The following is a 16,900-nucleotide window of genomic DNA, read 5'->3' on the forward strand; positions in this document are numbered from 1 at the left end:
CTCAGACCTTTGCCTTTTTCTGGGAGATAATAATGAAGGGCCATAATTCGTGTTAAGAGCAAATTAGAATTATCTCTCTTGATTTCTTAGGTAGGTAGGTAGGTAGGATGGTTGAGACCATTTGCATGTCTCACATCAAAACATGATTTTTTGCTAAGATATTATCTCGTGTGCTTACATGCAAAACCGTAACAAGAATTTCAATATGGAGTGTTAGAGCCTTTTTTGTATTATATGCAAGATTATAAGTATCTTCCATGGCCGAGAGTGTTTCCGCAAAACACCCTGCGCGAGGGTCGGGATGAAACTATCTTACACGAGCGGCTATGGTAGATGCTTTTTCTCCCATCTCAGTTAAACAAAATTAAGTAAAAATGTATTTTTGGCTGGAACTCTTTTGTGCTTAGTGAAAATAATTGCGTATGGATATGCAATAGCACGTGGTTGTCATGGATATGCGCGCAGTGATTCCGGTTATGTTAACAGTCAATTCGATCTTTAAATAGTTCCGAGGAGAGTGATGCATTATTTCTTGAAATGTGCGTGAAAACTGTTTAATAGTGACATTTGAAGCGAGAAATAATTAGTAATGGTTCTAAATATTACCACAAGACAAGGTTTCCATGATGCTACAGACGACAGTCTTCAACAAGGGAGGTAATTATAATGTGACGACCGTTACAAAGGAGTTCCATACGGGCATTTTATCTTCGCCCGTGGGCAAGATAAGAATATCTAGTATGGTTAAATTATTGGATCTACTTATCTGAGTTAGGAGAAAGAGTTATCTTTCTTTTTTAAATAAGTAGGTAAGATATATAGGAACAGATGTGTCAAGGTTCAATGCAATACAGGATGTATTTGGTGAGATATTGATTTCAACGTGCTTACATGAAAACCCTTAACCAAGGTGCCCTGCTGATGCTAGAGTATACCTGTAGCTCTTCCTATTTTTCAAATAGTCAAGCAAGAACAGACATTAAGCATTAAACTTTAATACCTTTTATTAAAGTTGAATATTCAATAAATAAATATTGCACAACGGTATACAAGCCATGTACTAATCAATACATTGATAAACAATATCGAAGACACTTCGCATATAGTCTAACAGCATTGTTGATAAAGAAAATCTAAAACCTTTTGAATCATTTTTTTCAGTCCAAACTGGCATAAGGATAACATTTTTTAACGATGCCAACTTATTCCGGAATTCAAGGAGTGAGGAAGAAGTATTTATAGGGAAATATTCAATAAACAACAAATTTATTAAGAAGATTAATTAGCCATCATGCCATTACTTAAAATTTACAAATACAATTGTTACATTGACCACAGCAGACAGGTTTTCTAGCAAATTGTCTACAACTTTATTACATAATGTTTCATAAAATGTGACCTATAATAGCTAAAACTGGTCTAACTTACATATCTATAAAACATTCAAGTATATGTGTAATATACTTGCTGAAACAAGTAAGTGTGCATGAAAAATGTCTGAAATTGTCTGGAGGAGCTCAGAGAACAAAGAGAGTTAATTGGCAATCAACAATAGCTACAGAACTAAACAGACAAAACATAGACTAATATGTATTGTGTGATCTCTTCTTTAAAAACATATATATATATCGATCACAATTCATTTTAAGCCAGTGGCAAACATGACCTATTTGTAAACTCTAAAATCATAGGAAGAACACTACAATTTAATTCCCTTCATGGAAAGACTGTTAATTTCTTTAAAATATTCATGATATTTTTTTGGTAAACGAAGGAAATATTTCACGAAAATTATTCATTATACTGTCTTGCTGGGTATGATTGCTATGGTTTTGAAAAAAAAATAACAGCATGTACATGTACATACAATATCAGTAACAACATTGATTCCAGACAAACATTATTGATAGTCCCTGACCTAACGTAGCCAGCGACAATTATTTTATTCTAGTTGACAATCACTACATCACTATGTAGTTTCTTCTTTCCATTGGTATATATTCATTTGTACAATACTTTTAGTCTGTTATTTCTAATAACTTGATACAAATTGAACAGATATGAAAATCAACATTTAAATCTCGACACATTTCATTTCAATGATGACCACTTCCACTGTTACCACAATGTTTTTCATACACTTGAAATCTATCACGATCTGCAGACTATACTCCATGGCCAAAACTACCAATCCAGATGACTTTTATTCAAGTTCTGCTACTGATGAATAACTTATGTATGAATTTCCTATCATTATTTGTTGTCTTTATATTTGTAGAGTAGTTTTTATTTGTCACCTTGTAAATTTATTCTTTTCAAAAATGCTTAATACTCGTTGTCTGGGCCCGTACATACACACGTAATTTGAGGTGAAAGCAAACAATAGTTTAATAAAATAAAATGCAAGATTTTGTGCCCATGGAGTTCTATTTATCCAAACACTGTATCACTGGCTGGAAAAGAACACAGGATTGCAGGTTGACATCAGTTCCTCTGAGGTGTGGAAGATTTTGTAGGTTTTTTCAGATAGTGGTAGTTAGGAAGTATCTTTGTCAAAAAGTCTATCTGTAGAGTCTGAGCCTGAAAAAAGAACTCCAGATATAAAACTCTATGGATAGCATCAGGGTTTCTAAAAACCGACAATCATAGTATACATGTATGTTGTTTTAGAAACTTTCCAATTCAGGACAAATGATTTCAGTGGAGACAATTAGTTTTTTTCTATCTGACAGTATGTATATCAAATTTCAATGACTGAAAGAGTTCATATGGCAAAGCATTTTAAGTTGCTATGTTTAAAAATTTACTTGTGTTCATAAATCTTGTCTGTGACACATATGCAGAACAAAATGGATGACTATCCAAAAGTCACTACAATGCGTTAATTACAATACAATATCATTATTTGCACTTATTTGTTTAAGCTTGATTGCAAAGAAAGCCATAAGCCTATACGAATTTGTCTGTTTCCTGGGTAGAAACCAGTACATGCACTCTTGTCTCTTTTGAAAGGCGTAGAAATAACCCTGTGCGTCACTCTCACCCACACATTATAAATAACAAGTTCACTAGTTTATAGATATATAAGCTGCATTACAGGTGGATGTTCCTTCTGCATACGTCTCTCACAGTTGGCACCGTATATGACACAGTTTTCATCCAGATCCTCACTGCTGGTCACCGTGCAGGCCGCCCCAATGATGCATCCAGAGGTCAACATTACCTGTCTACCTACCGTGGCTGAAATAAAGTCATAATAAATGAGGAATGTCATTATCATTTAGTTACAAAACAAATGCACCATACAGTTTTCATCCCTCTTGATTATACATTAAGGTCAGGGACTGTTACAGTTCAATAAAAGTAATATATAAACACAGGATTTTTAAACTAGCAATGTATTCTAATACTCTTTTGCTGTAGAAAACAACACATGTATTGTAATAAGAAGGGCTTTAAGAAAGTGGTTAATAATGATTTTAACTCCTTTATTTTGGAAGCTTTTAAGAGAATGTCAACAAGATGATACTTTTATTAGCATATAAAAGCTGAACATCCGGGACATGAAAAAGCAGCAATAATTGACGGAAAAGATAGAGAAGCATGTCTCTGAGTGTTATCAGAAGAAAACAAGAGCTGTCACAGTATGTGACGAATGCCCCCGAAAGTGACATTGACCTACGAACAAGGTCAGTACATGAAAAGTTGATCTTGCCTTTATGTGTCAAATACATATGGCAAGTTATTTTAAAATTGCCTCTGAACATACCACCCATACTTGACAACCTACACTGTTATGTCCTTATATTCAGAATTCCCTAGTGAATAAACACTTAGTGTATCTTTCACCTTAGAGGTAGGGACATGGGTCTTGCACACGACATGTCGTCTTCGTATGTGGAACACATGTAGCAAGTGATTTTAAAATCTGTCCATACAAGGGAAAGTAACAGCCCTGACACGACAACCTATACTCTATGTCCTTATATGCAGCACTCCATTGTGAATAAACACTAAGTGTGACCTTGACCTTTGAGGTAGGGACACGGGTCTTGCACGCGACACGTCATCTTGGTATGTGGAACACATGTAGCAAGTTATTTTAAAATCTGTCCATACAAGGGAAAGTTACAGCCCGGACACGACAACCTATACTCTATGTCCTTATATGCAGCACTCCATTGTGAATAAACACTAAGTGTGACCTTGACCTTTGAGGTAGGGACACGGGTCTTGCACCCGACAGGTCGTCTTGGTATGTGGAACACATGTGGCAAGTTATTTTAAAATCTGTCCATACAAGAGAAAGTTACAGCCCTGACACGACAACCTATACTCTATGTCCTTATATGCAGCACTCCATTGTGAATAAACACTAAGTGTGACCTTGACCTTTGAGGTAGGGACACGGGTCTTGCACCCGACACGTCGTCTTGGTATGTGGAACACATGTGGCAAGTTATTTTAAAATCAGCCCTGTAACGACAACCTATACTCTATATGTCCTTATATTGTGAATAAACACTAAGTGTGACCTTGACCTTTGAGGTTGGGACACGGGTCTTGCACGCGACACGTCGTCTTGGTATGTGGAACACATGTGGCAAGTTATTTTAAAATCTGTCCATACAAGAGAAAGTTACAGCCCGGACACGACAACCTATATTCTATGTCCTTATATGCAGCACTCCATTGTGAATAAACACTAAGTGTGACCTTGACCTTTGAGGTAGGGACACGAGTCTTGCACCCCACACGTCGTCTTGGTATCGGAACACATGTGTCAAGTTATTTTAAAATCTGTCCATACAAGGGAAAGTTACTGAGCTGGACGGACGGACGGACAGTGCGATTTTAATATGCCCACTTTCGGGGGCATAAAAAACACCTACCTCTTGCTTCGATAACATTGTGGTCTCCAATTTTAGTTGCTTCTATATCTGAACAGTTAGTGAAGTTAAAATGTGGTACAATATTTATTACAGCAACTGGTAACTCCATCAGCATACATAAACATCTTTAAGTTGTAATTGCTAACTTATTGATCGTTAATATTTAACAATAATACACTATCAAGTTTTTTATGGATGAAGAGGAAAGCTAATTTAGTACTTAAAATACCTTGCTATCAATTGCACAATTAATTCACTCAATATTCTTGTTGATGTTAAGGTTTCTGTGAAGGATACATGAGCCGACCTCAAACACGTTGTTATTTCCAATTATCATCACTGCCTGTGGACTGCCTGGGCTAGCTGTTGCTGGAGCCCTGAATAATACACATCAACATAATATTGAAATAAACCAATCAATGTACTAAAGTATTTAGCTAAACAACATACAATCCATTGTTTACACAAGTGATTCATTCATAAATTTTGTTCAGTAATGAAATGCTAAGTATTCACAGTCATTCAGTAACAGTGTGTGTGAAATGCCCAAGCCCAAACTGAGGCTATTAACCCTTTCCCTGATACATACGCCATTCTACTCCTCTATCGATAGCCTGATAGATACGCTTTTCTACTCCTCTATCGATAGCCTCATACATACGCTATTCTACGCTCTATCGATAACCCGATAGATACGCGATTCTACGACTCTCATTTTCAATTGTCAAAATAAACATCATCAACGATCAAAAACGCCTATTAAATGTTACTTATATCACTAATGATACAGAATAAAGTGAATTATGCAATAAAATAACCTTGTCATTATGTAAAGTTGTTGAATAAATTAATCCATTCGCGACATGAGTAAAATCCATACAACAGCACTAAAACATTGATGTTTTCTTTCAGTCTCGTGCCTTTTCCGCATGGTTGACCCATTTTTGACCAACATAATGTACAAGAGATTGTTCGCATTTATAACGACCAATAAAATTCGCGGAAACCATATATCACGTGGCGAGGTCATAATGACACAGGTAGTGTCTTTGGGTTTCAGAAGCGACCTAAATGAAAAAAATACGCTGGCAACTTCTATTCTTGATAAAGCCGTTAATTGTTTGTTATTCTGATATAATCTGATGCATTTATGTTAGCACGTACAGTAATTAATCATATAAATAATGAAAAAAGACGATGTTACTATTCAAGATTTTCGGAAAATCGCGACTAAAAGAGACAGAGGTCAAACACGCCTTAAAAGTTCACAGCGCATGCTTGACGCATGCTTGTCTCGTTTTTTTTAATGGAAAATACCCATACACGTCACTAGCTATTTAAAACTACCAATAATTTATATCATATAAATATATCCTATTGATCACGCGCTAATGACGTCACCTGTCATGGTTTAGAAATGTGTCAAAATGGCTGATTTACGATGTAGTAAACAAGAGTCTGGCTTGAATAAACACATGTCATTTGTCACTTCTGTTTCCAAAAATGGAATGTTAATCCGGTAATAAAAATGTCCCCTTACGTCTGCTAATCAAAGTTAGTATTTTGTTGTGAATACACGGATAATAATAAACTTATATATGATATGACAATATGCATCTGCAGTGAATTTACTTGTAGTAAACGTTTTTATAGTTTTAAAGTCTTGTTCCTTCTTTTTCACCCATGGTCAATTATGTAAGAAACCCCAAAAATAATACAGCTCAGTTGTTTTTTAAAATGTTTTAAAAGCAATATTTACAGTCTTATTAGTCTGAATTATTCATCAAATATGCAGTTATATACAGCCAAACATGCCTGTAAGTGCAGATTTGTGATAGAAATTGGCTAAAAAATATGTTTGAACAAATGATATTATGGAACTATACATCTGACAGAAATAAAATTTATATCATAACAAAGATAATTTTATGCTCTAAAAATCATACATTCACATCAAAATGATAAAATGATTCCTTCTACTTCTAATTATGATCTTAGCAGAGCAGGTATCAATTTCTTACTGAATTTTCCAATACCTCTATGGAGATAGGGTTCTGAAAGGGGCCAGCTCCCTATTAGGTACTGATAAGCATTTTACAGATAAGGGCATGCACTAGTGGTAGCTTATATGGTCACTTATCTATCAGGGAAAGGGTTAAGGTCACTTCCAGGTATAACGAGATACCAGTTGAACATTGTACAACATGAATCATGATGGAACAAGATTGCACTGCAGCAAAAACCAACACTTTTTTTATTTTCTAAAAAGAGCATTAGTCAATAACTGTTATAGCCAGATTAGTGGAAATTGCTTCACACGGGCATTTTGTCTCTGGTGAATATTTTGACACATTTTTAAGTTATTGCTTAAATATCAATATGCCCATGTCTGCAGACCCCAACACCAAGGCTATGAAACTACCTAGATTATTTTTGTTGGAAAAGCAGATGAGGTAAATGGATAATTCTGTCACACAACCAAAGAACACAAAAAATGAACTGATCTTTGAACACAACAAGTGTTTTCAAAATGACATGGGCTATACAAATCAAATCTATGTATCAGATCATTCCAAAACCCATCCCTAAGTTTCAGAAAATATAGAGCAGTCACAAAATGCTGACAGATAGACATACATATACTATAGAACTCCCGTCAAAATGCTAACATCAAGCAACTACTTACTTGTTAATAATGCATGCCAGTTCCTCTATGATATTGTTTTCACCAATGATGATAGGCCCATCTTCTGCTATGATCTTAGCTTTCGGGTGGATCACTGTTCTGGTTCCTTAAAATGAAACTTACTTTTATAAATGTAATGTGAAATCCAACTTCCTTCAATAGCCTTAATGTAAATGAAATCTCTTTTAAAATAAGACAACAATTTCTGGAGATACAGAACGTTCTTAAAAATCTTAACACATTCTATTATTCAAATAATAACAACACCATCATCAATTGCACAGTTAATTATGAGTAAATAGTACTATACAAACATACCCATAGTGACACCTATTCCTGGTCTTTTATGAAAACAAAGATTCATACAAACATTACGATAGTCACATATATTCCCAGTGCATATGAGTGCAACAGTATCACACAAACATACCAATAGTGACATCTATTCCCGATCCATTATGTGTACACAGTATCATACTAACATACCAATAGTCACATGTTATTCATGGTCCATTGACATTGTTCCCAGTCCATTATGAGTATAAAGTGCTTTAAAAAAATACCAATAGTGACATCTATTCCCACTTCATTATGGGAATACAGTACTTTAAAAACATACCAATAGTGACATCTCCTATGATTTCACTTTCATCACAAACAACTGCACCAGGGGAAATTTTGACACTGAAAGAAAACAAATTTCTTGTAAGGGTTTATTTTGAGATGACCTGTTTTGATTTCTTCTATTATAATTCAACTGCTTCATCAATTACAAATGAATTCTGTCATTTTGTTTGTTCATTTACAATACTTTCATATTATTCTCTTTCAATTGTTCTGTACACAATTCGAAGCAGGAATGAAAGGGCGTCACTTAAAACAATTCTTACATTAAATAAAGGTTACCTTTATTCCACAGATTCATAAAATGTGTCCTGGACATTATAGGTTACAGTTATTCATGGTAGACCATGACCTTGGACCTTCTGTCCTCCATATCAATAAGGGTCATGACAAACCTCCCTACCAATTAAAGGACCTTAGACAAAAGAGTAACCTTTGACCTACAGACCTCAATTTCAATAGGGGTTATGAGCTGGGCATGACCAACCTCCCTTGCAAGTTTGAGAACCATAAGCCAAGCATATTTTAGTCATCAATTGGACAAGCTTTTTGTGTTCAAGGTCACAGTGACAATGACCTTTATTCTACTGACCTAAAAATCAATAAGGTCTCATCAGATGGCCATGAGCAACTTCCTTGCCAAGTTTGAGTACAAGAGGCTCAAGCACAATCCTGCTATAAATTAGACAAGCTTTATGTGTTTAAGGTCGCAAAGCACTGTTACTTTTTCTAGCTTTCTTTTAACACATGACATTGAATCAAGGCATGATTATACCATTAGATCATGGGCATTTCATCTTTATAGGTTTTGAAGCTTAACAATATATGATTTAAAAAAGCTACATTGTACCTGAACCATACTCCACAGTCAACTTTTTTTCATGACCATAATTGATAGGAACATCCCAATATTGTTCTCCCAATATATATACTATTAGTACATAGTATTATTACATAGTAAAGGTTGACATGTTATGGCTTTAGTATGGATGGTGCTGTTTTGTAAAGCTTGTAACTAATGTATTTCAACCATCTTTTTTCAAATATCTTGAATTTGTCTCAGCACCTAATAAATGTTTAGAAAATGTAAAATTTGGATAGGGACACCCCCATCAATAAGATGGACATTCTAAGCCAAACTCAGAAAAGCCCTAGAGGTAGGCAATTCATAATCAAGCAATCTGTGTTTTCAACATTATTGGGAGGGAGAGGTTAGTGGCAATAGGGTTGGTCCTATCCACACAACAAATCCCAGTCAACTCGGCCCAATTCCCTTCTAAGCCTGATCCTTTTGGGAGCAGGACTTTTCAACCCCAAGGCATTTCAACCCCTTCTCAAAACGAAGACTTTTCAACCCTTAGACTTTTCAACCCCTATTTCAAAGACTTTTCAACCCCTACCTGTTTGGACTTTTCAACCCCTAAATCAAAGACTTTTCAACCCCTAGTTGAAATATTTTGATAGCCATATTGAAGACTTTTCAACCCCTAAATCAAAGACTTTTCAACCCCTATTATTTTTGTCAGCCAGATGTTGTCTTTTTCATTGTTTTTGCAAGAAACTTAACCAGTTGTTATTGAAATACAATTAGAGATTTGTGTGGCTTATTTGTTACACTTTTCTCCAAAGTATTGGATGAAGTTTACAAAGGCTTTGCCTTAATTTACTAAGCACTGGTGATGGTTAGGTTTTTTCAAAATAATATTCCGAACATTAACAATGGTACGTTAAAGTAAGATTTTGGTGCCTGGTTACTCCGAACATGCAATTGTTGTATTATTCTGAAGGATATTACATATCTCATATATTATGTACAATGTTATTACCATGATTGTGTTCTTGAAATAACAAATTTGAATAATTGCAAAAGAAAATGAATGCAAAGAAGAATTTACGGAACATTCTCCCTTGTGCCTGAAGAATGCCAATAAAAACCTGAACTTGAACATTTATAAAACTTTCCTTGCTTTTAAAAAAGGTCAACAGTGGAAAGTTTTTTTGTAGTACCAGATTGCTATTTCAGTACAGTTTGATTTTAATTCTTGATAATGTATTATCTAAAAATTCAGAGTTTGCGGGTATAAATAAATAAAATATATTTTTTGTTTGATTTTAAATCCTGAAAATTATACACAAAATGTATCAAGATGGCCATAGTTTGGAATGATGGCTATGATATTAGAACCTTAATTTAAAACTGTCACTTTCAAGTTACTATAACCTCAATTAAAGGTGTTATGAAGCCCCTTAATCCCTTAGGAATTTATGACCATGTCACACATGTTGCCCTTTAATGAATGTGCGACCTTCATTCCATTCTTTAACTGCATATATGAAAAGACAATACAATGCTTATAGCATTTTTTTACATTTATACCACTTTATAATAGAATGTCCTTATTTTTTTTAAACTGAGAAATAAAAAATGTTAATAAAATCTTATATTTCCCTTATGGTGATAATTAAAGAAGTCCAACTTCAACACATGTAACTTATGTAATTTGAAAGCATTTGGAACTCAATCTATAATACATTTTTATCATCTTTGAACTCAATGTATACTTTTGTATTTCTTAAACATTGTCTGCTAAATCATGATATTTTGAAATATTATGAAGAATTTTATTTTAAAGTTCAACTCATTTTATTGTCTTTTTTATTGATGACAAAATGTTTTTAAAAAGTGTTTAAAAAAAACTAAAAGAAAAACAAAAGCTTTTTCAATTAATTGATGGAGCAGTACCATGTACATAATGTATTGTATGAGGATATCCTCAGGGAGATAAGGAAGATTTATGGCTAAATGACTAAATAGCTAAATGGACAGTCGAGCATTTTTTTTTACTTATTTCAATGAAAATATTTAATGAATTATTGTATTATCATGTGTTTTAAGTATGTATATTTTGTATGTATTACATATTTTTTGTTTGTTATATTTTTAGTCTTAATATATTCTTGATTTTTAAAATAAATTTCAAAATAAATTGTTTACTGTTGTAGTTATTTTCTTAAAAAGGTGAGAAATTAAGGGGTTGAAAAGTCTTCGTTTATTAGGGGTTGAAAAGTCTTTGTTTAAGGTGGGGTTGAAAAGTCTTAGCACTTTTAGGGGTTGAAATGACAAAGGGGTTGAAAAGTCTTTGATTTCACAAATGACAAAGGGGTTGAAAAGTCTTGGGGTTGAAAAGTCTGACAGCCATCCTTTTCTGCCCGGTAACCATTTCGGCCTGGGTCATTCTGGCATACTTTTATTATTGCAGTATTAGATTTATCATTATTATTATTATTATTATTATTATTATTCTCATACTCTTATTTCTATCATCAATTGATAATCAATAATACCCAACGTTCATATGTTAATATATCTAGTAGATGTGATCGATGCTGTACAGAATATTTACAGACATGCTATTTCCTCAAGAGACAAAATGGAATCAAAAAGAAAGCGAAGAATGATAATAAATTGCCTTTATAAATGTCATTGTAAAAGAGTTTTTAATGAGTATCAAAGACCGTTTGAAACACATTTATATATTGCTCTCCCTTTTTACTGATTGGCTCTTTAAGATTCTATATTTTTTCAATGTTAAAAAGTGTGGAACAAATGTTTAAGTAATAAGGCAATATAATAAGTTTTAAAAAAATTATAAACATCATAAACATCCTTTGAAATTTTTAATAATCAAGAGGTGTTTTTGGAGTTTACGGCATTTACTTTTAATGGCTCTAAATAATCCGTAAAATAGGTGTGAACAACATAATACCAATCTGCATTCCATAGGCATGCTTCCTTTTAAAATTAGGCTTAAAAATGACTAGGCCAAATTGGACCAGGCCAAAAAGGTTATTTTGGCCAAGTGGACCCAACACACCACACAACTGCCGCCTTTCGGATGAACATAAACATGTCTTAGTATTAAATTATCAAATATTTATAGAATGTTATGTTCTATCTTTATTATTTGTATTTATCTGCATTTTAAAGATTTGTCTTGAGATGTCTTGTGAAATAAATTATGTCAATATTGAGTTGCACTTAATGTCTTCGTTTGATGGCATGACAAGTTTATGGTTTGAAATGTATTTGACCTCAAGGGTGGAAGTGGGCAGTGCATGAAATGTCCTGATATATATCTGTAGGGTGAAAGCAGATCACAACAATATTTATTTTGTCATTGAAATATGTTTCCATTACATTTACCTTGATTTTGTTTTTTGCGACGCCATGTTGAATACGAAGCAGACAACAGTTTTCCATGTGCAAGTATAATAGACGGCTTCCGGTACCGCTTGTGGTATGTGTTTTTATGAGTTTGAAATGCTGGGTGTGTCTTTAAAACCATTCCTTATATATAGTAGCTAAAACTTTGCCTAATTGACGAAGAGTTTGTCCATTGCTCTCATTCATAAGGGAATCCAAACTAAATCAATTTGTGTTTCTGTGGAATCGCTCTTTTTTTCGTAATTTATTAAAAAACTACTTTTGAATAAGTAATGAAATTTGTCTCCGAACTCTCCAGAATTACAAAAATTGCAAGTTCAATCTTTACGTTTAACATGAGTCCATTTAAGTTTTTCAATAGGAAGGTGAATGTTACACATTCTAAAATTAACTAAAATTGTTGTACAAGGTAGGGTGACAATTTATCAAAATAATGTTCATATTTATGTTCACGTTTATACATACGGTAATTAAGACATTAACTGGAATCAAAGACACTGATATGCCATATTTGCGAGTACTGGTTTTGAACACTTGTTTCTATTTTCTTTAACAACATATCTCTAGAACCATCAAACAGTTGGTGTGTCCATTCATAGCCTAAGCCACGTTCATCTAGAATAGACTTCACAAATGTTAACCAGTTATACATTTTAGAATTATGAACATAGTCAGAGTACATGAATTCATAGAAAAACGGAGAAAGTTTATCAGTAATTGATATCATATTATACCAGAAGCCAATAATTCGTTTCTTGATAGCAATAGAAATGGGATAACTCCCAAATCTCCATAGCATAATACGAGGAGTACTACGTTTAACACGTAGTTCATTTTTCACAAAGTCTGTATTCACTTTTTCTAACAGGTTAACGTCTGAGTATCCCCATACTTCACATCCATATGTAAGAATAGGAAAATTAGTTGAATCAAATAATTTAAGTTGGCAATCCATAGATAAATCCAGATTTCCTACTTTTCTGTTTAGACTAAATAAGCCTTTCATTGCCTGTTCAGCTATATGCTTTTTAGCAGATGTAAACTGTTTGTTTTTAGAGAAAAGAGTTCCAAGATATTTAAATGTGCCACCACCTCGATTTGGTGGTTATTTATGATAACGTTTCGTTTTCTACGGAAACGATCTCCGAATACCATTATCGTGGTTTTTGTCATTTTTTTTTATATAATTTCTATTGTGTGCAATATTCGTTAAAAGTATTAAGCACGGACGTGAGATCCTCTGTGTTTGCAAACACTACTGTGTCAGCAGCATATAATATAACAATCAGTTTTATATACATTTCAAAATTGTCATCGGATAGGACTAAACTTATGACATTTTTTGTCAATAAATAATCCTCTAGATCATTTAAAAACAGAGAAAAAAGTATCGATGAAAGAGTTTCGCCTTGGCGTAACCTCTAGCAAAGGGGGAAAATTGACATCTTATTCCCATACCACCAAGATCTTGGCCCGGCCACCATCCTGACAACATCAGTACCTACCATTGTGTAAGAATGTTAATTGAACAAACCAGATCCTTACACTTTAATAAAAACTTGCCGACAAAAAGACAAGTATACAAGTATTTGTATCTGTTCGATATACATGAATACTATATAGGTTTGAAACAGTCAAAAATAAACATATAAGGCTTTGTTATTTAATGTTATAGAAGCAACCCCACTAAAAACAAAACTCCTTCCCATTAAGACAAACGATAAAATATATTCAGTGAAACAACTCGTATAATTCTCAAGTTCTCATTAATGATGACAATGAGCACAAATAAAGCAAATACGGTATAGTCATTGATAATATGAAAATATGATTATTTTATTAATGAAACGAACAAGAATAGTCATATACAAGTCGAAAATGAATATAAAATAATGCATTTGTTAAACCAACCTTCAGACGGTCTTATAAACATGCGACATTTCAATAGCATGATATGTTGTTTCCCTCTGATGTCGATCAATAGCATGGTATGTTGTTTCCCTCTGATGTCGATCAATAGCATCACGGACCTATAAACCAGTTTATAGGTCCGTGATAGCATGGTATGTTGTTTCCCACTGAAGTCGATCAATAGCATGGATGTTGTTTCCCTCTGATGTCGATCAATAGCATCACGGACCTATAAACCAGTTTATAGGTCCGTGATAGCATGGTATGTTGTTTCCCACTGAAGTCGATCAATAGCATGGTATGTTGTTTCCCTCTAATGTCGATCATGGCAACTCTGTGATCTGCATGAACTTCATGACAACTTTAAATATCTTTTCCGATAATTATAGTAAATAATAAACAAAAATGGAGAGAAAGTTCCTGTGTCACCGTTTTCAAAAGTCGTGTCGGCGTGTCCTTTCGGATTATGTCAAGCGCAACAGTTTTCCTGTGAGTGACGTTTAACAAATGCATGTGTGCCCAGTATGTAATATTACTCGTTTGAGTCGCGGAAGGGCAATTTTAATGACTTTTACGAAATTATAAGCATTTAAGAAAACGCCCAAGACATCGTTTTATCGGCGTTTTTTTTTTTTACTTTTAATAATTTTACAAAATGCCATAAGCCAGTATCATGAAATAATCAAATCATTTTTTCATATAAACTCGATAATTTCTCAGCATTACAGCATGAAATAAAATATTTTATATTTTAACTGTTACTTAAAGCACCTTTTCTCATAGATTTAGTTCGTACATTTACGTAAATTAACCCTAAATTAAGCATATCACATCTCAAATCTGAGTGTCCTGTTGTGCAGCACTGGAGGTTTTACTAAAAATGAAAAAAAGCTACTATTCTTAAATGTATACATCTGGTTAATTTTCCAAAGTATATCAAAATTATCATAACGAATAAGAACTTTCAACGTTCCGTGTGTCTATGTAATCACTAGTAGATTATGTCCCACCCCCTCCCCCGCCAACCCCCCCCCCAAAAAAAAAAAAAAACACAAAAAAACAACAACCTCAAATCAACTTTTTATTTCAATATACGACCAAAGGGTGAAATAAATTAAGACATAAATCGTTATAACCAAATAAATTTCGGTTTTACCACTAAATTACGCCCTGTCTTACGTCAAATCCTGAGTTCGCCCCTGGTAATGTTTTATGGCATAAAGGAAAAGTAAAGAAATATTGGAGATGACAGTTGTCCCGACCCAACCATCACACTTTTAAAGGTGCGGAACCGGTCCTGCTACATGTAAATGGGACCAATAAAGAAAATCCTTATCCCAAGAACTACTAAGAAGTTGGATGATAAAAGATTAATAAGATATACTTAAAAGCACTATAAAGTGTGATAAAAATAATAAAAAATATGACAATTGTTAATATTCAGATGGACGCGTGATTACGAGGGTGTTGCCATGAATTTGCGTAGCTCTATTTTTAGATTTTTTTTTCATAAAATGGCAGAAATTACAAAATATCAGTCAGTTCAAAAAAAAGTGGGTCTCGATAAAGTGTGATATTATATCGACATACCTATATATTATACAATATAATATATAGGTATGTCGATAAAATATCACACTTTATCGAGACCCACTTTTCTACAAAATATCAGTCAGTTCAAAGAAAAGTCGATATCGAGACCCACTTTTCTTTGAACTGACTGATATTTTGTAATTTCTGAACTGAAATTCGGCAATAATTAAATCGGTTAAAAATATGCCGCAGTAAAATCATGCCCACAATAAAAAAAAAATTATTACGATATATTGTCTTGCCAATCGGAACTCCTCGGCTAGTATCAAGATATGGTCTATCTCGAAGCTTGCCGGAGATGGCCGAGTTGTTACGATTGATTGTCTTGCATGCGCAGTCATATTGATATACATATATAAAATACATATACAATTTAAAATCAAATTAAAAGGATAAATCTAATTTCATTGAATATATGTTAAAATGGCCCACATTTATGAAATGCGTACTGAACTAGACCTCTTTATGTATTGTTTAAAATGAGGCAAAACACCCCTGCAGAACAAAACATTACAGTATGTGTTAAATAAAATAATAAGCATACATATATGGATTGATCGTGATGAAGATTATGGTGTATAACACCCGAGAACATGGTGGAATGTCATCTTTTATATTGTCACCAACGATGGGTCGTTGAATCATCGGAATGTGGGAAGTTCTCTGTTTCTAAAATTAGAATAAAATGTTACTAAAAATAGCAATACGTGCCATCGTATTACACCTGTGACGTACCAAATCGAGGCCAGGAAGCGAACCGATTATCTATCAACAAACTGAAGTTTATCATTTCCAAGTAAGGAATTTTATCTTTTTACTGATAATTTCGTTTATTGCAACCGTTTCTGTTTGTTACGGCCGAGGATTAATTGGTTAAACCGCATAACGGAGTATACTGATTGCTTTCAAGGAAAATTGACCTGATTAACTGGACTTCAGGTAATTCTGTTGTGAAATTGGGGTGGGTGG

At 33.7% G+C, this 16,900-nt stretch overlaps 2 protein-coding genes across 7 annotated transcripts in view; one reads left to right on the forward strand and one right to left on the reverse strand.

The window, feature by feature from the left end:
- Positions 1-979: 979 nt before the first annotated feature.
- LOC128215822 (dynactin subunit 6-like) lies at positions 980-12,464 on the reverse strand. The gene is made up of 7 exons (XM_052922434.1): positions 12,407-12,464; positions 8,198-8,262; positions 7,579-7,684; positions 5,190-5,269; positions 4,893-4,940; positions 3,098-3,240; positions 980-2,580 (listed from the first exon to the last, which is right to left on the reverse strand). The coding sequence occupies exons 1-7, from the start codon at positions 12,430-12,432 to the stop codon at positions 2,485-2,487; spliced, it is 564 nt and encodes a 187-aa protein (XP_052778394.1). The 5' UTR covers positions 12,433-12,464; the 3' UTR covers positions 980-2,484.
- Positions 12,465-16,576: 4,112 nt separating this feature from the next.
- The window catches only part of LOC128216734 (protein kinase C delta type-like), a 55,604-nt gene continuing 55,280 nt past the window's right edge, over positions 16,577-16,900 (forward strand). For 5 of the 6 annotated variants that reach the window (XM_052923391.1, XM_052923387.1, XM_052923390.1 and 2 more), the window contains exon 1: positions 16,577-16,727. The gene's annotated coding sequence lies outside the window, so the exon portion shown is untranslated. The other variant, XM_052923388.1, reaches the window with a different exon arrangement.

This window comes from Mya arenaria, chromosome 14, assembly GCF_026914265.1.
Source record: "Mya arenaria isolate MELC-2E11 chromosome 14, ASM2691426v1".
Taxonomy (NCBI): domain Eukaryota; kingdom Metazoa; phylum Mollusca; class Bivalvia; order Myida; family Myidae; genus Mya; species Mya arenaria.

Coding starts and splice junctions, on each gene's coding strand:
- LOC128215822 (XM_052922434.1), bottom strand. CDS start 12,432: ATGGCGTCGCAAAAAACAAAATCAAG. Junction 4,941..5,189: donor CGTGTTTGAGGTCGGCTCAT/GTATCCTTCACA, acceptor CTAACTGTTCAG/ATATAGAAGCAACTAAAATT. Junction 3,241..4,892: donor CAATGTTATCGAAGCAAGAG/GTAGGTGTTTTT, acceptor ACTTTATTTCAG/CCACGGTAGGTAGACAGGTA.